We start from the raw sequence: 23,200 nt of genomic DNA, 5'->3' as shown, positions 1-23,200 counted from the left end.
CTGGACATCTACCAGGTGAGGACAGCAGCTTCACTCCCATTCCCTCATCCCAGTGAATGAGGCGCTGGACATCTACCAGGTGAGGACAGCAGCTTCACTCCCATTCCCTCATCGGGTGACCCAGTTTGGGATCAGACTCTGTTGCAGTGGCGGGACAGCTGGCCAGGACTCCTTGATCCGTAGCAGAGCCTTCCCGTACACAGCTTCTTACTGTGCAGTGTCAGGAAGCACTCTACTGTGCGTCTGTAGATCATGGGAGTATGGGAGGACAGATGAGGAGAGAAGGGCCAGGACTCCTTGATCCGTAGCAGAGCCTTCCCGTACACAGCTTCTTACTGTGCAGTGTCAGGAAGCACTCTACTGTGCGTCTGTAGATCATGGGAGTATGGGAGGACAGAGATGAGGAGAGAAGGGCCAGGACTCCTTGATCCGTAGCAGAGCCTTCCCGTACACAGCTTCTTACTGTGCAGTGTCAGGAAGCACTCTACTGTGCGTCTGTAGATCATGGGAGTATGGGAGGACAGAGATGTGGAGAGAAGGGCCAGGACTCCTTGATCCGTAGCAGAGCCTTCCCGTACACAGCTTCTTACTGTGCAGTGTCAGGAAGCACTCTACTGTGCGTCTGTAGATCATGGGAGTATGGGAGGACAGAGATGAGGAGAGAAGGGCGAGAGGGAATGAAAATAGAGAGGGGGGGAGGGTGGTATTACTGAAAGCTGGAGAAATCAATGTCAGGTTGAAGGCTGCCCAGACTATGAGGTGTTGTTCCTCCAACCTGACAGTGGCCTCATTGTGGCAGCGAAAGAGGTGATTAACTGAGATCAGCACGCTGTCTACCAGCAATGCCACTTTCAGGGAACCCCAGGGCCCGACCTCCCCTCATCTTCTCAAGGTTCAACGTCAGGGGGTGCCACAGTGGTGTGGCAGTTCTTCTTGTCCCAATCACCCCTTCTAGGGCATAGGTGGTCGACGGCAGCTCACCAGAACCCTCTGCCCTGGGCCGATGGAAGGTTGATCAGCATTTCATATGCCTGCTAGGCGACCGTCCTTCCTCTCCCATGAATGAGGAGCTTCTGTTGGCATTTCTGTCACACTGGGTTTTTATGGGATGGGGCAGTCAGGCCTGGGACCATCCATGGCAGAGTTACTGTTGCACTCTTACAGTTCAGGGCATCGAGTTGAGTTCAATGCGGGTGGCGTATGTGGGAAGTCTGTACCCATGAATGTGTGGGTTTCCTCCCACAACCCAGACTCGTACACTTAGTAGGTTAATTGGTGATTGTAAATTTTCCTGTGATTAGGCTGGGTGGGTCGCTGGGCAGAGGGGGCTTGTTGGGCCAGAAGATCGTGTTCTACATTGTGTCCCTCGACTTCATTTTCCATTCCTTGTCTGTGAATCTTGACCACCTTCACTGCCCACAACAGTGGAACAGTATTTTATTGTGGAAACATTGCTTTCCTTCGGTGAAGCTGTGAGCACCTCTGCTGATCCTCCCCTCGGCGTGTCTCGCCGTGACGGAGACCAGGGAACAGTCCTGCCTGCTCTGTTACTGACACTTCACTGCTGGAGACACCTTCTCGACAGCTGCCCCCTCGCGAGTGTGTCAGGGGTGGGGCGGGGCACATCAGATGCTGAGAGGCATGCTTAGTTGGAACTTCTCCCCCCTGCAGTGTCAGAGATCCCTAGGAACACACAGTGCTGTGCTCATGCACATTGGCAGAAGAAATAAAGGCATAGACTATTTTCCAAACCAGGAGAAAATTCAAAAGTGAGAGTTAGACCATAAGATATAGGAGCAGAATTAGGCCATTTGGCCCATCGAGTCTGCTCCACTATTTCATCATGGCTGATCCATTTTCCCTCTCAGTTCCAATCTCCCACCTTCTCCCCGTATCCCTTCATGCCCTGACCAATCAAGAAAGCTATCAACCTCTATCTTAAATATACCCAAAGGCCTGGCCTCTGCAGTTGCCTGTGGAAACCACCCTCTGACTAAAGAAATCCCTCCTCACCTTTGTTCTAAGAGGATGCCCCTTTATTCTGAAGCTGTGTCCTTAGCTCCTAACTATAGGAAGATCCTCTCCACATCCGCTCTGTCAAGGCCTTTCACCATTCGGTAGGTTTCGATCCGTGGTCGGTTATGGTGGCAAGTCTCTCTGCTTCTGGTAAGATGGTGGATTGGGGGCACAGTCAGCACAGTGGCTCCTGGGGACCATCCAAAGATACATAGATAGATCCCAAAATGAAATTACAGTGTCACAGTAGCATTACAAGTTCACAGTTATATAAATATTAGAGAAGTAAGGAATAATAATAAAAAGGTTTCCAGTCTAACAGGAGGGGGCCATCACTTCCCGACTACAGGTTGACTCATTATAGAGCCTAATGGCTCGATGAATGACCTATATACCACTCTTTGGAGCAGCGAGTCTATTACTGGAAGTGCCCCTCTGTTCAGCCGAGGTGGCATGCAGAGGGTGAGAAACATCGCCCAGAATTGCCAGGATTTTCAGAGGGTCCTTTTGTTCTACCACAGCCTCCAGTGGGTCCAGTTTGATTCCTACATGGTATTGTCTTTTTATTATCGCAAGACCTCGCTGGACATTAAGTACTGCTGGAGACACCATCAGCGAGTTGCTCGTTGGTGGAGAAACTGAAGGAGCGGGTCTCGGTGCTGTTGTTGGTGTCAGAGTCGGTGCGTGGAAGTGACGTGCAGTCTGACAGCGAGTGATTGCCTTTAAGATCCTGTTGGACATTGGTGGTGTGGAATGCTGCAAGTCTAGTTTGTTGGCGACTGGCAGAGGCAGACGGGTGAGCTGCACGGTTAAAGCTGCGCTGCCACCTGCCCAGGGGAAGTTGCTGGAGTGAAGCAGAGTGCGGAGGCGGTGTGGCGTAGTGTCGACACTGGAATCGGTGTTGCTCCAAGTATTCATCAACAGAAGACAAGCTGTACTGTTGTTCGTCTGCAGACTGGTGCAACATTCAGGGACTCAGCGATTTGGACTGCACAGTATATTTTGTGTGTGACTTGCTGTCTTATATGCACTGTATCTGCCTTGTGCTGTGTGTGACTGTTGGTTCTGTGTTTTGCACTTTGGCCCCAGAGTAACGATTTTTCTTTTGGCTGTATCCATGTATGGTTAATTGACAAATAAACGTGAACTAAATGGCCGTGATGTCTCTCTTGCCTCCTCCCAGGATAAGCTGCAGTCGCACCTGGAGACGGCCAGGCGAAGGAGGGCCGCGGCCCTGAAGGCCAGGCTCCAGCAGAGGCAGAAGATCTCCGAAGTGCGGGTGAGGCTGGCGTTTCAGTGGGGTCTCTCACTTTTCCCCTCTCCACCCTTACCCACCTGCCACCCTCCTGCCTCGCTGTCTTCACTCGGAATCATGTAGCCCAACAACACAGAAACTATTAATATGCCTAGTCCCATTGATCTGCACCCAGACCACAGCCCTCCATACCCCTCCCATCCATGTACTTATGCAAACTTCTCTTAAATATTGCTTTCAAACCCACATCCACCACTTCTGCTGGCACCTCATTCCACATGCAGCACCCTCTGAATCAAAACGTTCTCACTGACTTTCCCTTTCATCCTTAACTCATAATCTCTGGTTGTAGTCTCACTCGACCTCAGTGGAAAAAGTCTGCTTGCATTTGCCCTAACTGTATCCCTCATAATTCTGTACACCACTATCAAATCTCCCCTCATTCCCAGCCTTTCCCTTTAACTCAGGACCTTAAGTCCTCCTAACTGTTCACTCTCAATCTTATTGACACCTTTCCTGTAGGTAGGTGACCAGAACTGCACACAACACTCCAAATGAGGCCTCACCAACATATTATACAACTTTACCTCCTGCACTAAGTACATTGATTTATGAAGGCCAATGTGCCAAAATCTTTCTGTAAGCCCTTATCCGTGTGTGATGGCACCTTCAAGACATTGTGTATCTGGATTCAAAGTTCAAAGTAAATTTGTTATCGAAGCACAAATATGTCACCAAGTGCACCCCTGACATTAGTTTTGTGACACTGTAAGAGCATGACTCAATAAGTCCAACCGCCATAACAGAATCACTGAAAGACAGCAGCAATATTGCAGACAACTAGCAGGGGAAACAACAAGCTATATAAATAATATATATATAAAGAAAGGGAAAAAAACAGTAAGTTCACTTTGGCTCAGTCTAGCTTTAAACCCGTCTCTAATTGATTGAACTGCACAACAATTGGGGATCAGATCAGAAAGAACCAAACAAATTACACGTTGACACACCCTCTATACATGGGTGAATTGAAATTATACGCTCCTTCAGAAGTAAAACTAAAGCAATTCATCCAACTAGAATTATTTTCTAAAGAAATGAACATGAACTTTGGACGGGATAATTACAGAACATCAAACATAAAGAAAGGTGCAATAGAGCTCATTGAGTACAAAGCAGAGCAGCTGGATACAATACAACCGATGGAGGAACACAAAACGAAAGCATTTGGGATCTCAACAAGCAAAGAAAAGAGATTATAGTGCAATAATGGGAAAACTTTTGACAGGATTTACTTCGGCTTAAGAAAACATGCCAAGCTGAGCTCAATGGTAGAAACATAACCAATAACATTTCCTTTTCGAATGTTTATGTTATTATTATTATAATCCAAAATAACACGAGTACATCGAAGTAAGTGACCCTTACAATGTCTCAAAGGGAAAAAAAATCAATGTTTTAAAGATTGAAAAATATGGCGACACAAAAAAAAGAAAAAAACCTACTAAAGGAAGAATTTATAATTTATTACTACAATGGGATAAGCGCCCTTTCTTTAAGATTAAACAAGATTGGGAAAAGGAACTTAATTTGACTTTCACGATGGAGGACTGGATACGGATCTTGAAATTGGTTTACCCTTCTTCAATCTGTGCTAGTCATTCACTGATTCAGTTTAAAATTGTACATCGTTACTATTTGATGAAGGAGAGATTGTCTAAAATCTTTCCTGATGTTGATAGTTATTGTGATAGATGTAAAACTAAGGCAATAACGTTTTCACTATACCCATGTTAATGTATTGTTTTAGAATAATATCTGGAAAATTTACAAAGAATATCATATAAATTATCATAAATACATAATAAAAGACCAACAAGATGATAAATGCAGGAAATGCCAAGTGAAACCAGAAACAGTTGAACACGTTACACGATCCTGCAGCAGTTTAACTCAATCTGATTACGTACACAGGCAAAATCAAACAGCAAATGTCATTCACCAAAACCTCGCTTTAAAACACAAACACCAGACCATACTATAAATAAAAGCCTAATCCAGTTTTAGAGTCAGAGTTCCAGAGATTATATTACGACCGATCCATTATTATCGATTGGACAGCCTCTAACAAGCATCCAGATATAACAATTCTGGGTAAACAAGCAAGAACAGTTTACTTACTAGATAGAGCCTTTCCAAACACACGTAACTTACAGAAATCAGTAAGTGAGAAACACCAGACATATGCTGAAATAAAAGAGGAAATTGAAAGACTATGGAACATGAATATTGTCTACAACTGGTCCCAAAGGCACTACACAATAGAATTAAGCAATTAAGCCTACTCTGCAATATTTCTGTAAACTTCCAGAAAGCAACAATACTAAACAACACTGGAATAGTCTGAAAGTTCCTTACAATTAATGTGCTTGGCTGTGCTCGTACTTCGGGTTTCTCCAGCTTGAGCTGAGAGAATATAGACATACATTAATAATAATAATAATAATAAATAATTAAGCAATAAATACCGAGAACACGAGATGAAGAGTGGCCTCGGTCATAGTGAGGGTTAGGAACCCTCTGTTCTCCCGTACTCATCAACACTCTACTGCTCATTGTGCAAGTCCTGCGCTGGTTGGCCCTCCTAAAGTGCAATGATTCACTAATGCACATTTGCATTAAATTCCATCTGCCATTGTTCCAGTTGATCCAGCTTTGATAATCTTCCTCGCTGTCCACTACACCCCAGTCCTGCAGTCATCCACAAATATGCCATTTTAGTGGATTCCCCACCACCCAGGCCATGCTCTCGTCTCACTGCTGCCACCATCAGGCAGGAGGTGCAGGAGTCTCAGGGCCCACACCACCAGGTTCAGGAACAGTTATTACCCCTCAGTCAGCAGGAATCCCCACCACCCAGGCCATGCTCTCGTCTCACTGCTGCCACCATCAGGCAGGAGGTGCAGGAGTCTCAGGGCCCACACCACCAGGTTCAGGAACAATTATTACCCCTCAACCAACAGGAACCCCCATCACCTAGGGTATGTTCTCATCTCACTGCTTCCATCAGGCAGAAGGTGCAGGAGCCTCAGGACTCACACCACCAGATTCAGGAACAGTCATTACCTTTAACTGTCTGGCTTTTCAACTAGAGAGGATAACTTAACTTCATTCGCCCCAGCACTGAACTGTTCCCACAACCTCTGGACTCTCCTTGAAGAACTCTTCATCTCATGCATGCAGCTCATTGCCTTTTGCACATTGATTGTGTGACCTCTTGCCATGGCTCGTTGGCTAACTCTGCTAACAGGCATGAGACTCAGTGGTGAGAGGGCCACCTTACAGAAGCAAAATACGTCTAGGTATTTTGATTTGGGGTATGATTTGGGGTTCAACCAAGCCGGACAATGATGTTCCAATTAAGGAACTTTGACTGTAGCAAATGCTGTGTAAATATTGCTCACACTCAATTACCAGTCACCAAGAAATGACAGATCTTACACCAGAATAAAATTTCAACTTTATCGAACAGTTAACAGGAAAAGGAAGAGGGAAGGTTGCATTACAGTTAAACCAGTCCAAATGTGCATGTGAACGTTGGAGCTCATTTCTGATTTAGTTGGGTCGCTTTGCTTTGATTACTCACGCTGAACCCATGTTCTGCACTAAGGATACCAGCCATAGTTTGAACTTTCTTCGAAGACCAGTTCAGGTGAACTGGCTAACCCAGGAGTATTGGCACTCCCTCCTTTAAACACACAGCTTCCTGAACCATTCGTTGGCTTGAAGCACTTTTTACAACAGGGTCTCTCCTTCGGACAGCATTTGGTGGCATCTTCCCTTGTGCCGTGTACCGTCATTTGGAAATCTATTCCCACCCGGCTCTCAAGGATGCGCCATCCCATCACACTGGGCAGAAAGTTACAACACGACCCAAGACAATCCTGTCTGGCTGATACAACATCCCCAAGTTGAACAACATGGTTCCTTTAGCCGAAACCAAAACACTCTTACCAGCAGAGCTCTGCTCCTACCGAGAAGACTGCTAAAATGAAGTACCTCACGGTGCAGCAGTAGATATCTTAACTAGGGCATTACAACTGCTTCTCCATTTTGTGTCTGGTCTTTCATTGATTCTATTGCAAGAAAATGAACCCATATGTTACATACGGTGACATATATGTACTCCGATAACTTCTTGAACGTTGATTTTTCAGCACATTTTTTCTGCCTCGCAGGAACAGTCGAGCAGCCTGCAGAGTCACATCAAGTTCGAGTTTACAAGGATGCACCGCTTCCTTAATGAGAGGGAGGAGCAGCTGAGCCGTGACCTCCGAGAGGCAGAGGGCCGGATTCTGGAGGAGATGGAACAGAATCTGCAGCAGATTCAGGATGCACTGGACGCCATTGAGCATGTACTGGGAGAGCTGCAGTCCCAGATGAACCAACAGGATATAATGGCCCTACTCAAGGTAGGCAACCAGATTGTAATAATCCTCATTCGGGGATCGGATATGAAGAGGTTCAGTAACTTTAAATTCCTTGGTGCTGTCCAATCAGAGGTTCCTCAAGGTTGTCATTTCCAGGGGAGGCAGTGGGGATGAGCTCCCACTATCTTAAATGCTTCTGCCAGACACTACCAAGTCCAGCTCCTGGCCTTCACGTGCGGCTTAGCCCAGCAGAACCATATCTACTGATAGGAATAGTGGGTAAACCAGTCATTGATAGGGCTCATCAACATGGTTGGCAGCTCATCTCGAAGGAAAACTCCGCTGCCTTGCAGCTACACCCACACATGGAGAGAGCTTCAGGATTAAACCCCCAGGAAAGGAAACCCCAGAGCTGCAGTCCCTAAGGCAGTTCTATGTTGAGTTCAGTGCTACTGGTGCCAAACCATATCGGTCTCTGCTATTTCTTCCGATTCACCAGCTGCACGGAGAGGGGGAGCTTGCTACATGGGCACCTGCTTTCTCTCCATATCGTACTGCCCTGGCTTGTGTACTGACTTGATTGCTGTCCATGTAGACAGCTAGGACACAACGTCCATGATCAACAGAGGGCTTTAAACCTGGGATGAGCAGGCATGTACAATTATCTATAGCTGCTCAATGGACAGTACTCTGATTGCATCATGACCTGGTATGGAAATAGTGGGGGGGGGGAGGAGAGAGGGAGGGAGAAAGAGAGAGAGGGAGAGGGAGAGGGAGAGAGAGAACAATGGACAGTACTCTGATTGCATCATGACCTGGTATGGAAATAGTGGGGGGGGGGGAGGAGAGAGGGAGGGAGAAAGAGAGAGAGGGAGAGGGAGAGGGAGAGAGAGAACAATGGACAGTACTCTGATTGGTTGCATCATGACCTGGTATGGAAATAGTTGGGGGGGGGAGGAGAGAGGGAGGGAGGGAGAAAGAGAGAGAGAGAGAGAGAGGGAGAGGGAGAGGGAGAGAGAGAACAATGGACAGTACTCTGATTGGTTGCATCATGACCTGGTATGGAAATAGTTGGGGGGGGGGGAGGAGAGAGGGAGAGGGAGGGAGGGAGGGAGAAAGAGAGAGAGAGAGGGAGAGGGAGAGAGAACAATGGACAGTACTCTGATTGGTTGCATCATGACCTGGTATGGAAATAGGGGAGGAGAGAGGGAGAGGGAGAGGGAGGGAGAGGGAGAGAGAGGGAGAGAGAGAACAATGGACAGTACTCTGATTGGTTGCATCATGGAAATAGGGGAGGAGAGGGGAGAGAGGGAGAGGGGGGGGGATAATGATTGCTTTTGTTGTCAGTCTCCCATCACACAGACTAGCCCCACTCACTGGGGGGCAAGGATACCCTCACTCCCCCTGCCCCTTACCCTGACCCTTACCTTTAAATCTGTATCTCTGTTCCATGAACTGTCAGCCAGAGTGAACAGATTCCTGGGCTCAGCCACTCAGTACACCCTGATCTTGTCCACCCCCATCCCATCTCTTCCCAAAGTTCTCCCCGGTGGGGGGGGGCGGGGAGAGTCCTGGCTTCTGCAGTCTCTCACCTCCCTGGAACCATTGTGGGAACTCTGCCCTCCCTCTCTGGGACCTCCTGAAAGGACGGGGAGTGACTGGACAGCCTGAAGTTTATGTGCAGACAGTGGTGGAAAGCTATGTACTGGTGTGGGGCTTCCTGTTTTAAAGTCTTTGGGATTTGTTAAAACCAAACAATTGAGGGGAGATTTGATAGAGGTATATAAATTTATGAGGGGTATAGATAGGGTAAATGCAGGCAGATTTTTTCTGCGGAACTACAACCAGAGGTCATGGGTTAAGGGTGAAAGGTGAGTTGTTGAGGGGAATCTTCATCACTCAGATGTGGAACAAGCTGCCAGTGTCACAGGTGGCTGCGGGGATGATAATCAATATTGACGAGAAATTTGGATAGGCACATGGATGGGAGGGAAGTCAAGGGCTGTGGTCTGGGTGCAGGTCGATGGGACAAGGCGGAATAATAGTCTGATACAGACTAGATGGGCCAAAGGGCCTGTTTCTGGGCTATTGTGTTCTATTTAATACTAAGACCTACCTCTTGTCTGTTTCAGGAGGAGAGCATTTGGAACAGGAGGTGAGAGATCCCATCATGTTCTTGAAGTAATGAGTCAAACTTTCAAACAATCACAGCTGTATTGTTGCAACATGCAAACTTTAATTTGCAGGTTCAGCAATAAAGGCAATTCACTAGAACCGGTTGACCTGGATCTGCCCTTGGGGATATTCAAAGGCCCATTGCAATATGCAGCCTGGCGTGCAATGATGGACGTTATCAGGCCTGGTGAGCTGATTTAAATCTCTCAGTTCTCGTCTGTGGAATAGTGGGGGTGTGCAAGCATTTATTGAGATGCAGACCACACACAAAACACTGGAGGAACTCAGAAGGTCAGAGCTTCTATGCAGGGAAATGGACAGTCATTTCGGGCAAGACCCATCACTTGGACTGATTTTTTGACCATAAAATGGCAAGGCCCACAAGGATTAATTAAACCCTTCCCTCCCACACAGCTCCCCACTTTTCATTATCCATGTGTTTATTCAATGTCCCTAGTGTAAATAAATGCCTCTACCACCATCTCCGGCACTGCATGCACCCACCACTCTGTGTAAAAAACCTACTGACTTCCCTCCGATCACCTTAAAATTAAGCCCCCTCAAATTAGCTATTTCCACCCAGAGCAAAAGTCTCTGTATATCCACTCAATCTATGTCCCATCATCTTGTAAACCTCTATGAATTCACCTCTCCTTCACACCAAAGACAAAATTCCTGGCTTACTCAGTCTATCCTCATAAGACATGCTGTCCAATCCAGCCAGTAACCTGGTGAATCTCCTCTGCACCGTCTCTAATCCAGGCAGCGTCCTGGTAAATCTCCTCTGCACCCTCTCTGATCCAGGCAGTGTCCTGGTGAATCTCCTCTGCACCCTCTCTGATCCAGGCAGTGTCCTGGTGAATCTCCTCTGCACCCTCTCTGATCCAGGCAGCGTCCTGGTAAATCTCCTCTGCACCCTCTCTGATCCAGGCAGTGTCCTGGTGAATCTCCTCTGCACCCTCTCTGATCCAGGCAGCGTCCTGGTAAATCTCCTCTGCACCCTCTCTGATCCAGGCAGTGTCCTGGTGAATCTCCTCTGCACCCTCTCTGATCCAGGCAGCGCCCTGGTAAATCTCCTCTGCACCCTCTCTAATCCAGGCAGTAACCTGGTGAATCTCGTCTGCACCCTGTCTAATCCAGCCAGTAACCTGGTGAATCTCCACTGCACCCTCTCTAATCCAGCCAGTAACCTGGTGAATCTCCTCGGCACCCTCTCTAATCCAGCCAGTAACCTGGTGAATCTCCTCTGCACCCTCTCTAATCCAGCCAGTAACCTGGTAAATCTCCTCTGCACACTCTCTAATCCAGGCAGTAACCTGGTGAATCTCGTCTGCACCCTGTCTAATCCAGCCAGTAACCTGGTGAATCTCCTCTGCACCCTCTCTAATCCAGCCAGTAACCTGGTGAATCTCCTCTGCACCCTCTCTAATCCAGCCAGTAACCTGGTGAATCTCCTCTGCACCCTCTCTAATCCAGCCAGTAACCTGGTAAATCTCCTCTGCACCCTCTCTAATCCAGGCAGCATCCTGGTGAATCTCCTCTGCACCCTCTCTAATACAGGCAGCATCCTGGTGAATCTCCTCTGCACCCTCTCTAATCCAGGCAGCATCCTGGTGAATCTCCTCTGCACCCTCTCTAATCCAGGCAGCGTCCTGGTGAATCTCCTCTGCACCCTCTCTAATCCAGGCAGCATCCTGGTGAATCTCCTCTGCACCCTCTCTAATCCAGGCAGCATCCTGGTGAATCTCCTCTGCACCCTCTCTAATCCAGGCAGCATCCTGGTGAATCTCCTCTGCACCCTCTTTAATCCAGGCAGCATCCTGGTGAATCTCCTCTGCACCCTCTCTAATCCAGGCAGCATCCTGGTGAATCTCCTCTGCACCCTCTCTAATCCAGACAGCATCCCGGTAAATCTCCTCTGCACCCTCTCTAATCCAGGCAGCATCCTGGTTAATCTCCTCTGCACCCTCTTTAATCCAGGCAGCATCCTGGTGAATCTCCTCTGCACCCTGTCTAATCCAGCCAGTAACCTGGTGAATCTCCTCTGCACCCTCTCTAATCCAGGCAGCATCCTGGTGAATCTCCTCTGCACCCTGTCTAATCCAGCCAGTAACCTGGTAAATCTCCTCTGCACCCTCTCTAATCCAGGCAGCATCCTGGTGAATCTCCTCTGCACCCTGTCTAATCAAGCCAGTAACCTGGTGAATCTCCTCTGCACCCTCTCTAATCCAGACAGCATCCTGGTGAATCTCCTCTGCGCCCTCTCTAATCCAGGCAGCATCCTGGTAAATCTCCTCTGCACCCTCTCTAATCCAGGCAGCATCCTGGTAAATCTCCTCTGCACCCTCTCTAATCCAGGCAGCATCCTGGTAAATCTCCTCTGCACTCTCTCTAATCCAGGCAGCATCCTGGTAAATCTCCTCTGCACCCTCTCTAATCCAGGCAGCATCCTGGTGAATCTCCTCTGCACCCTCTCTAATCCAGCCAGTAACCTGGTGAATCTCCTCTGCACCCTCTCTAATCCAGGCAGCATCCTGGTGAATCTCCTCTGCGCCCTCTCTAATCCAGGCAGCATCCTGGTAAATCTCCTCTGCACCCTCTCTAATCCAGGCAGCATCCTGGTAAATCTCCTCTGCACCCTCTCTAATCCAGGCAGCATCCTGGTAAATCTCCTCTGCACTCTCTCTAATCCAGGCAGCATCCTGGTAAATCTCCTCTGCACCCTCTCTAATCCAGGCAGCATCCTGGTGAATCTCGTCTGCACCCTGTCTAATCCAGCCAGTAACCTGGTGAATCTCCACTGCACCCTCTCTAATCCAGCCAGTAACCTGGTGAATCTCCTCGGCACCCTCTCTAATCCAGCCAGTAACCTGGTGAATCTCCTCTGCACCCTCTCTAATCCAGCCAGTAACCTGGTAAATCTCCTCTGCACACTCTCTAATCCAGGCAGTAACCTGGTGAATCTCGTCTGCACCCTGTCTAATCCAGCCAGTAACCTGGTGAATCTCCTCTGCACCCTCTCTAATCCAGCCAGTAACCTGGTGAATCTCCTCTGCACCCTCTCTAATCCAGCCAGTAACCTGGTGAATCTCCTCTGCACCCTCTCTAATCCAGCCAGTAACCTGGTAAATCTCCTCTGCACCCTCTCTAATCCAGGCAGCATCCTGGTGAATCTCCTCTGCACCCTCTCTAATACAGGCAGCATCCTGGTGAATCTCCTCTGCACCCTCTCTAATCCAGGCAGCATCCTGGTGAATCTCCTCTGCACCCTCTCTAATCCAGGCAGCGTCCTGGTGAATCTCCTCTGCACCCTCTCTAATCCAGGCAGCATCCTGGTGAATCTCCTCTGCACCCTCTCTAATCCAGGCAGCATCCTGGTGAATCTTCTCTGCACCCTCTCTAATCCAGGCAGCATCCTGGTGAATCTCCTCTGCACCCTCTTTAATCCAGGCAGCATCCTGGTGAATCTCCTCTGCACCCTCTCTAATCCAGGCAGCATCCTGGTGAATCTCCTCTGCACCCTCTCTAATCCAGACAGCATCCCGGTAAATCTCCTCTGCACCCTCTCTAATCCAGGCAGCATCCTGGTTAATCTCCTCTGCACCCTCTTTAATCCAGGCAGCATCCTGGTGAATCTCCTCTGCACCCTGTCTAATCCAGCCAGTAACCTGGTGAATCTCCTCTGCACCCTCTCTAATCCAGGCAGCATCCTGGTGAATCTCCTCTGCACCCTGTCTAATCCAGCCAGTAACCTGGTAAATCTCCTCTGCACCCTCTCTAATCCAGGCAGCATCCTGGTGAATCTCCTCTGCACCCTGTCTAATCCAGCCAGTAACCTGGTGAATCTCCTCTGCAACCTCTCTAATCCAGCCAGTAACCTGGTGAATCTCCTCTGCACCCTCTCTAATCCAGGCAGCATCCTGGTGAATCTCCTCTGCACCCTCTCTAATCCAGCCAGTAACCTGGTGAATCTCCTCTGCACCCTCTCTAATCCAGGCAGCATCCTGGTGAATCTCCTCTGCACCCTCTCTAATCCAGGCAGCGTCCTGGTGAATCTCCTCTGCACCCCCTCTAATCCAGGCAGCATCCTGGTGAATCTCCTCTGCACCCTCTCTAATCCAGGCAGCATCCTGGTGAATCTCCTCTGCACCCTCTCTAATCCAGGCAGCATCCTGGTGAATCTCCTCTGCACCCTCTCTAATCCAGGCAGCATCCTGGTGAATCTCCTCTGCACCCTGTCTAATCCAGCCAGTAACCTGGTAAATCTCCTCTGCACCCTCTCTAATCCAGGCAGCATCCTGGTGAATCTCCTCTGCACCCTGTCTAATTCAGCCAGTAACCTGGTGAATCTCCTCTGCACCCTCTCTAATCCAGGCAGCATCCTGGTGAATCTCCTCTGCACCCTGTCTAATCCAGCCAGTAACCTGGTGAATCTCCTCTGCACCCTCTCTAATCCAGGCAGCATCCTGGTGAATCTCCTCTGCACCCTGTCTAATCCAGCCAGTAACCTGGTGAATCTCCTCTGCACCCTCTCTAATCCAGACAGCATCCTGGTGAATCTCCTCTGCACCCTCTCTAATCCAGGCAGCATCCTGGTAAATCTCCTCTGCACCCTCTCTAATCCAGGCAGCATCCTGGTGAATCTCCTCTGCACTCTCTCTAATCCAGGCAGCATCCTGGTAAATCTCCTCTGCACCCTCTCTAATCCAGGCAGCGTCCTGGTGAATCTCCTCTGCACCCTCTCTAATCCAGGCAGCATCCTGGTGAATCTCCTCTGCACCCTCTCTAATCCAGGCAGCATCCTGGTGAATCTCCTCTGCACCCTCTTTAATCCAGGCAGCATCCTGGTGAATCTCCTCTGCACCCTCTCTAATCCAGGCAGCATCCTGGTGAATCTCCTCTGCACCCTCTCTAATCCAGCCAGTAACCTGGTAAATCTCCTCTGCACCCTCTCTAATCCAGACAGCATCCCGGTAAATCTCCTCTGCACCCTCTCTAATCCAGGCAGCATCCTGGTGAATCTCCTCTGCACCCTCTCTAATCCAGGCAGCATCCTGGTTAATCTCCTCTGCACCCTCTTTAATCCAGGCAGCATCCTGGTGAATCTCCTCTGCACCCTGTCTAATCCAGCCAGTAACCTGGTAAATCTCCTCTGCACCCTCTTTAATCCAGGCAGCATCCTGGTGAATCTCCTCTGCACCCTGTCTAATCCAGCCAGTAACCTGGTAAATCTCCTCTGCACCCTCTCTAATCCAGGCAGCATCCTGGTGAATCTCCTCTGCACCCTGTCTAATCCAGCCAGTAACCTGGTGAATCTCCTCTGCACCCTCTCTAATCCAGACAGCATCCTGGTGAATCTCCTCTGCACCCTCTCTAATCCAGGCAGCATCCTGGTGAATCTCCTCTGCACCCTCTCTAATCCAGCCAGTAACCTGGTGAATCTCCTCTGCACCCTCTCTAATCCAGCCAGTAACCTGGTGAATCTCCTCTGCACCCTCTCTAATCCAGCCAGTAACCTGGTAAATCTCCTCTGCACCCTCTCTAATCCAGGCAGCATCCTGGTGAATCTCCTCTGCACCCTCTCTAATCCAGGCAGCATCCTGGTGAATCTCCTCTGCACCCTCTCTAATCCAGGCAGCATCCTGGTGAATCTCCTCTGCACCCTCTCTAATCCAGGCAGCATCCTGGTGAATCTCCTCTGCACCCTGTCTAATCCAGCCAGTAACCTGGTAAATCTCCTCTGCACCCTCTCTAATACAGGCAGCATCCTGGTGAATCTCCTCTGCACCCTCTCTAATCCAGACAGCATCCCGGTAAATCTCCTCTGCACCCTCTCTAATCCAGGCAGCATCCTGGTGAATCTCCTCTGCACCCTGTCTAATCCAGCCAGTAACCTGGTGAATCTCCTCTGCACCCTCTCTAATCCAGACAGCATCCTGGTGAATCTCCTCTGCACCCTGTCTAATCCAGGCAGCATCCTGGTAAATCTCCTCTGCACCCTCTCTAATCCAGGCAGCATCCTGGTGAATCTCCTCTGCACCCTGTCTAATCCAGCCAGTAACCTGGTGAATCTCCTCTGCACCCTCTCTAATCCAGGCAGCATCCTGGTGAATCTCCTCTGCACCCTGTCTAATCCAGCCAGTAACCTGGTGAATCTCCTCTGCACCCTCTCTAATCCAGGCAGCATCCTGGTGAATCTCCTCTGCACCCTGTCTAATCCAGCCAGTAACCTGGTGAATCTCCTCTGCACCCTCTCTAATCCAGACAGCATCCTGGTGAATCTCCTCTGCACCCTCTCTAATCCAGGCAGCATCCTGGTAAATCTCCTCTGCACCCTCTCTAATCCAGGCAGCATCCTGGTGAATCTCCTCTGCACTCTCTCTAATCCAGGCAGCATCCTGGTAAATCTCCTCTGCACCCTCTCTAATCCAGGCAGCATCCTGGTGAATCTCCTCTGCACCCTCTCTAATCCAGGCAGCATCCTGGTGAATCTCCTCTGCACCCTCCCTAATCCAGCCAGTAACCTGGTGAATCTCCTCTGCACCCTCTCTAATCCAGGCAGCATCCTGGTGAATCTCCTCTGCACCCTCTCTAATCCAGGCAGCATCCTGGTGAATCTCCTCTGCACCCTCTCTAATCCAGGCAGCATCCTGGTGAATCTCCTCTGCACCCTCTTTAATCCAGGCAGCATCCTGGTGAATCTCCTCTGCACCCTCTCTAATCCAGGCAGCATCCTGGTGAATCTCCTCTGCACCCTCTCTAATCCAGCCAGTAACCTGGTAAATCTCCTCTGCACCCTCTCTAATCCAGACAGCATCCCGGTAAATCTCCTCTGCACCCTCTCTAATCCAGGCAGCATCCTGGTGAATCTCCTCTGCACCCTCTCTAATCCAGACAGCATCCTGGTGAATCTCCTCTGCACCCTCTCTAATCCAGGCAGCATCCTGGTAAATCTCCTCTGCACCCTCTCTAATCCAGGCAGCATCCTGGTGAATCTCCTCTGCACTCTCTCTAATCCAGGCAGCATCCTGGTAAATCTCCTCTGCACCCTCTCTAATCCAGGCAGCATCCTGGTGAATCTCCTCTGCACCCTCTCTAATCCAGGCAGCATCCTGGTGAATCTCCTCTGCACCCTCCCTAATCCAGCCAGTAACCTGGTGAATCTCCTCTGCACCCTCTCTAATCCAGGCAGCATCCTGGTGAATCTCCTCTGCACCCTCTCTAATCCAGGCAGCATCCTGGTGAATCTCCTCTGCACCCTCTCTAATCCAGGCAGCATCCTGGTGAATCTCCTCTGCACCCTCTTTAATCCAGGCAGCATCCTGGTGAATCTCCTCTGCACCCTCTCTAATCCAGGCAGCATCCTGGTGAATCTCCTCTGCACCCTCTCTAATCCAGCCAGTAACCTGGTAAATCTCCTCTGCACCCTCTCTAATCCAGACAGCATCCCGGTAAATCTCCTCTGCACCCTCTCTAATCCAGGCAGCATCCTGGTGAATCTCCTCTGCACCCTCTCTAATCCAGGCAGCATCCTGGTGAATCTCCTCTGCACCCTCTCTAATCCAGCCAGTAACCTGGTGAATCTCCTCTGCACCCTCTCTAATCCAGGCAGCATCCTGGTGAATCTCCTCTGCACCCTCTCTAATCCAGGCAGCGTCCTGGTGAATCTCCTCTGCACCCCCTCTAATCCAGGCAGCATCCTGGTGAATCTCCTCTGCACCCTCTCTAATCCAGGCAGCATCCTGGTGAATCTCCTCTGCACCCTCTCTAATCCAGGCAGCATCCTGGTGAATCTCCTCTGCACCCTCTCTAATCCAGGCAGCATCCTGGTGAATCTCCTCTGCACCCTGTCTAATCCAGCCAGTAACCTGGTAAATCTCCTCTGCACCCTCTCTAATCCAGGCAGCATCCTGGTGAATCTCCTCTGCACCCTGTCTAATCCAGCCAGTAACCTGGTGAATCTCCTCTGCACCCTCTCTAATCCAGGCAGCATCCTGGTGAATCTCCTCTGCACCCTGTCTAATCCAGCCAGTAACCTGGTGAATCTCCTCTGCACCCTCTCTAATCCAGGCAGCATCCTGGTGAATCTCCTCTGCACCCTGTCTAATCCAGCCAGTAACCTGGTGAATCTCCTCTGCACCCTCTCTAATCCAGACAGCATCCTGGTGAATCTCCTCTGCACCCTCTCTAATCCAGGCAGCATCCTGGTAAATCTCCTCTGCACCCTCTCTAATCCAGGCAGCATCCTGGTGAATCTCCTCTGCACTCTCTCTAATCCAGGCAGCATCCTGGTAAATCTCCTCTGCACCCTCTCTAATCCAGGCAGCGTCCTGGTGAATCTCCTCTGCACCCTCTCTAATCCAGGCAGCATCCTGGTGAATCTCCTCTGCACCCTCTTTAATCCAGGCAGCATCCTGGTGAATCTCCTCTGCACCCTCTCTAATCCAGGCAGCATCCTGGTGAATCTCCTCTGCACCCTCTCTAATCCAGCCAGTAACCTGGTAAATCTCCTCTGCACCCTCTCTAATCCAGACAGCATCCCGGTAAATCTCCTCTGCACCCTCTCTAATCCAGGCAGCATCCTGGTGAATCTCCTCTGCACCCTCTCTAATCCAGGCAGCATCCTGGTTAATCTCCTCTGCACCCTCTTTAATCCAGGCAGCATCCTGGTGAATCTCCTCTGCACCCTGTCTAATCCAGCCAGTAACCTGGTAAATCTCCTCTGCACCCTCTTTAATCCAGGCAGCATCCTGGTGAATCTCCTCTGCACCCTGTCTAATCCAGCCAGTAACCTGGTAAATCTCCTCTGCACCCTCTCTAATCCAGGCAGCATCCTGGTGAATCTCCTCTGCACCCTGTCTAATCCAGCCAGTAACCTGGTGAATCTCCTCTGCACCCTCTCTAATCCAGACAGCATCCTGGTGAATCTCCTCTGCACCCTCTCTAATCCAGGCAGCATCCTGGTGAATCTCCTCTGCACCCTCTCTAATCCAGCCAGTAACCTGGTGAATCTCCTCTGCACCCTCTCTAATCCAGCCAGTAACCTGGTGAATCTCCTCTGCACCCTCTCTAATCCAGCCAGTAACCTGGTAAATCTCCTCTGCACCCTCTCTAATCCAGGCAGCATCCTGGTGAATCTCCTCTGCACCCTCTCTAATCCAGGCAGCATCCTGGTGAATCTCCTCTGCACCCTCTCTAATCCAGGCAGCATCCTGGTGAATCTCCTCTGCACCCTCTCTAATCCAGGCAGCATCCTGGTGAATCTCCTCTGCACCCTGTCTAATCCAGCCAGTAACCTGGTAAATCTCCTCTGCACCCTCTCTAATACAGGCAGCATCCTGGTGAATCTCCTCTGCACCCTCTCTAATCCAGACAGCATCCCGGTAAATCTCCTCTGCACCCTCTCTAATCCAGGCAGCATCCTGGTGAATCTCCTCTGCACCCTGTCTAATCCAGCCAGTAACCTGGTGAATCTCCTCTGCACCCTCTCTAATCCAGACAGCATCCTGGTGAATCTCCTCTGCACCCTGTCTAATCCAGGCAGCATCCTGGTAAATCTCCTCTGCACCCTCTCTAATCCAGGCAGCATCCTGGTGAATCTCCTCTGCACCCTGTCTAATCCAGCCAGTAACCTGGTGAATCTCCTCTGCACCCTCTCTAATCCAGGCAGCATCCTGGTGAATCTCCTCTGCACCCTGTCTAATCCAGCCAGTAACCTGGTGAATCTCCTCTGCACCCTCTCTAATCCAGGCAGCATCCTGGTGAATCTCCTCTGCACCCTGTCTAATCCAGCCAGTAACCTGGTGAATCTCCTCTGCACCCTCTCTAATCCAGACAGCATCCTGGTGAATCTCCTCTGCACCCTCTCTAATCCAGGCAGCATCCTGGTAAATCTCCTCTGCACCCTCTCTAATCCAGGCAGCATCCTGGTGAATCTCCTCTGCACTCTCTCTAATCCAGGCAGCATCCTGGTAAATCTCCTCTGCACCCTCTCTAATCCAGGCAGCATCCTGGTGAATCTCCTCTGCACCCTCTCTAATCCAGGCAGCATCCTGGTGAATCTCCTCTGCACCCTCCCTAATCCAGCCAGTAACCTGGTGAATCTCCTCTGCACCCTCTCTAATCCAGGCAGCATCCTGGTGAATCTCCTCTGCACCCTCTCTAATCCAGGCAGCGTCCTGGTGAATCTCCTCTGCACCCTCTCTAATCCAGGCAGCATCCTGGTGAATCTCCTCTGCACCCTCTCTAATCCAGGCAGCATCCTGGTGAATCTCCTCTGCACCCTCTCTAATCCAGGCAGCATCCTGGTGAATCTCCTCTGCACCCTCTTTAATCCAGGCAGCATCCTGGTGAATCTCCTCTGCACCCTCTCTAATCCAGGCAGCATCCTGGTGAATCTCCTCTGCACCCTCTCTAATCCAGCCAGTAACCTGGTAAATCTCCTCTGCACCCTCTCTAATCCAGACAGCATCCCGGTAAATCTCCTCTGCACCCTCTCTAATCCAGGCAGCATCCTGGTGAATCTCCTCTGCACCCTCTCTAATCCAGGCAGCATCCTGGTTAATCTCCTCTGCACCCTCTTTAATCCAGGCAGCATCCTGGTGAATCTCCTCTGCACCCTGTCTAATCCAGCCAGTAACCTGGTGAATCTCCTCTGCACCCTCTCTAATCCAGGCAGCATCCTGGTGAATCTCCTCTGCACCCTGTCTAATCCAGCCAGTAACCTGGTAAATCTCCTCTGCACCCTCTCTAATCCAGGCAGCATCCTGGTGAATCTCCTCTGCACCCTGTCTAATCCAGCCAGTAACCTGGTAAATCTCCTCTGCACCCTCTCTAATCCAGGCAGCATCCTGGTGAATCTCCTCTGCACCCTGTCTAATCCAGCCAGTAACCTGGTGAATCTCCTCTGCACCCTCTCTAATCCAGACAGCATCCTGGTGAATCTCCTCTGCACCCTCTCTAATCCAGGCAGCATCCTGGTAAATCTCCTCTGCACCCTCTCTAATCCAGGCAGCATCCTGGTAAATCTCCTCTGCACCCTCTCTAATCCAGGCAGCATCCTGGTGAATCTCCTCTGCTCCCTCTCTAATCCAGCCAGTAACCTGGTGAATCTCCTCTGCACCCTCTCTAATCCAGGCAGCATCCTGGTGAATCTCCTCTGCACCCTCTCTAATCCAGGCAGCATCCTGGTGAATCTCCTCTGCACCCTCTCTAATCCAGCCAGTAACCTGGTAAATCTCCTCTGCACCCTCTCTAAAGCTTCCACATCCTTCCAATAATGAGATGACCCGAACAGAGCACAATGTTCCAAGTGTGGCCCAACCAGGGTTTTGTGCAGCAACTTTGAGGGATATATTGACGTTGTCCAGAAAATCCCTCTGTTCCTCCACATGGCCAAGAATCCTGCCATTACCCTTCAAATTGAATCCTGCCCTTCAAATTGACCTAGCAAAGGAGCTGTGACTGATATGGTTCAGACCGGTAAGGTAGGCTTGATGAGTGGATTGGCTGCTCTTGCTCCTGTTTTTAAGGGTGTGGGTGGGACCAGAGCACCCAGAAGAAACCCACCCGGTCACAGGAGAAACATGCTGAGGTCATGATGAGACAGCAATAGGACAGGAGGATGAATACAGGCCCTGCTGGAGGACTTTGTCAGATGGTGCAAGCTTTAACATCTTCAGCTCAACATCAGTTAGACAAAAGAGATGGTGATAGACCTTAGGAGGACTAAGCCCTGTTAACACTGATGGTGAGGACTAACAAGTACCTCAATGGCAGGCCTGAGTGGAGTACCACCACAGAGGCAGTGTACAGGAAAGGCCAGAGTCACCTCACCTTCCTGAGAGTATGCATGTTCTACCAGTCTGTTGTCACCAGTACAATCTTCTATGCGGTGATGCGCTGGGGCAACGGCATTAACACAGGTGATGCCAACAGGCTGAATAAACTGATTAGAAAGGCTGCCTCTGTTTTAGGAGTCAAACTGGACACACCAGAGGCTGTGGTAGAAAATCCTGGCAAATCTGGATAATGTTTCTCTCTGCATGCCACCTCGGCTGAACAGAGGAGCACTTTTAGTAATCGACTAACACAAATGCACTGCTCCAAAGAGTACGAAACCAGGTCATTCTTACCCTTGGCCATTGGGCTCTATAAGGGTCAACCTATAGCTAGGGAAGTGATAACCACCCTCCTGTTACACTGTTTGTGGTAAATTATTTTTATTCTTCCTTACTTCTCTAATATTTACATATCTGTGAACTTGTAATGCTACTGTGACACTGTAACCACCTTTGGGATCAATAAATTAACTATCTACCTATGATGCCAAGAGAATCACCAGGGTCTCCTCCCCCACTATCTGTGACATTTAGTAGCAGCGTTGCAGATGAAGGGCCCGAAGCACTATTGAGGATCCCCACCACCCATCCCACAATCTCTCTGACCCACCACCCATCCCACAATCTCTCTGACCCACCACCCATCCCACAATCTCTCTGACCCACCACCCATCCCACAATCTCTCTGACCCACCACCCATCCCACAATCTCTCTGACCCACCACCCATCCCACAATCTCTCTGTAACCCACCACCCATCCCACAATCTCTCTGACCCACCACCCATCCCACAATCTCTCTGACCCACCACCCATCCCACAATCTCTCTGACTCACCACCCATCCCACAATCTCTCTGACCCACCACCCATCCCACAATCTCTCTGTAACCCACCACCCATCCCACAATCTCTCTGTAACCCACCATCCACCCCACAATCTCTCTGTAACCCACCACCCATCCCGCAATCTCTCTCTGACCCACCACCCATCCCACAATCTCACTCTGACTCACCACCCATCCCACAATCTCTCTGACCCACCACCCATCCCACAATCTCTCTGACCCACCACCCATCCCACAATCTCTCTGTAACCTACCACCCATCCCACAATCTCTGTGACCCACCACCCATCCCACAATCTCTCTGTAACCCACCACCATCCCACAATCTCTCTGACCCACCACGCATCCCACAATCTCTCTCTGACCCACCACCCATCCCACAATCTCTCTGACCCACCATCCACCCCACAATCTCTCTGTAACCCACCACCCATCCCACAACCTCTGACCCACCTCCCATCCCACAATCTCTCTGACCCACCACCCATCCCACAATCTCTCTGACCCACTATCCACCCCACAATCTCTCTGTAACCCACCACCCATCCCACAATCTCTCTCTGACCCACCACCCATCCCACAATCTCTCTGTAACCCACCACCCATCCCACAATCTCTCTGACCCACCACGCATCCCA

General features: G+C 50.2%; 1 protein-coding gene across 1 annotated transcript in view; it reads left to right on the top strand.

The window, feature by feature from the left end:
- Positions 1-23,200, top strand: part of LOC132385436 (zinc-binding protein A33-like) — a 35,304-nt gene that overhangs the window by 409 nt on the left and 11,695 nt on the right. The window contains exons 2-6 of the mRNA XM_059957507.1: positions 26-79; positions 3,200-3,295; positions 7,510-7,743; positions 9,834-9,856; positions 9,948-10,063. Of these exons, the coding sequence (XP_059813490.1) occupies positions 26-79; positions 3,200-3,295; positions 7,510-7,743; positions 9,834-9,856; positions 9,948-10,063 (523 nt within the window). The remainder of the gene's footprint in view (positions 1-25; positions 80-3,199; positions 3,296-7,509; positions 7,744-9,833; positions 9,857-9,947; positions 10,064-23,200) is intronic.

Source organism: Hypanus sabinus (assembly GCF_030144855.1).
Source record: "Hypanus sabinus isolate sHypSab1 chromosome 5 unlocalized genomic scaffold, sHypSab1.hap1 SUPER_5_unloc_1, whole genome shotgun sequence".
Classification (NCBI taxonomy): Eukaryota; Metazoa; Chordata; class Chondrichthyes; order Myliobatiformes; family Dasyatidae; genus Hypanus; species Hypanus sabinus.
The sequence above is the reverse complement of the archived record's forward strand: the minus strand, read 5'-3'. Positions and strand labels throughout refer to the sequence as shown.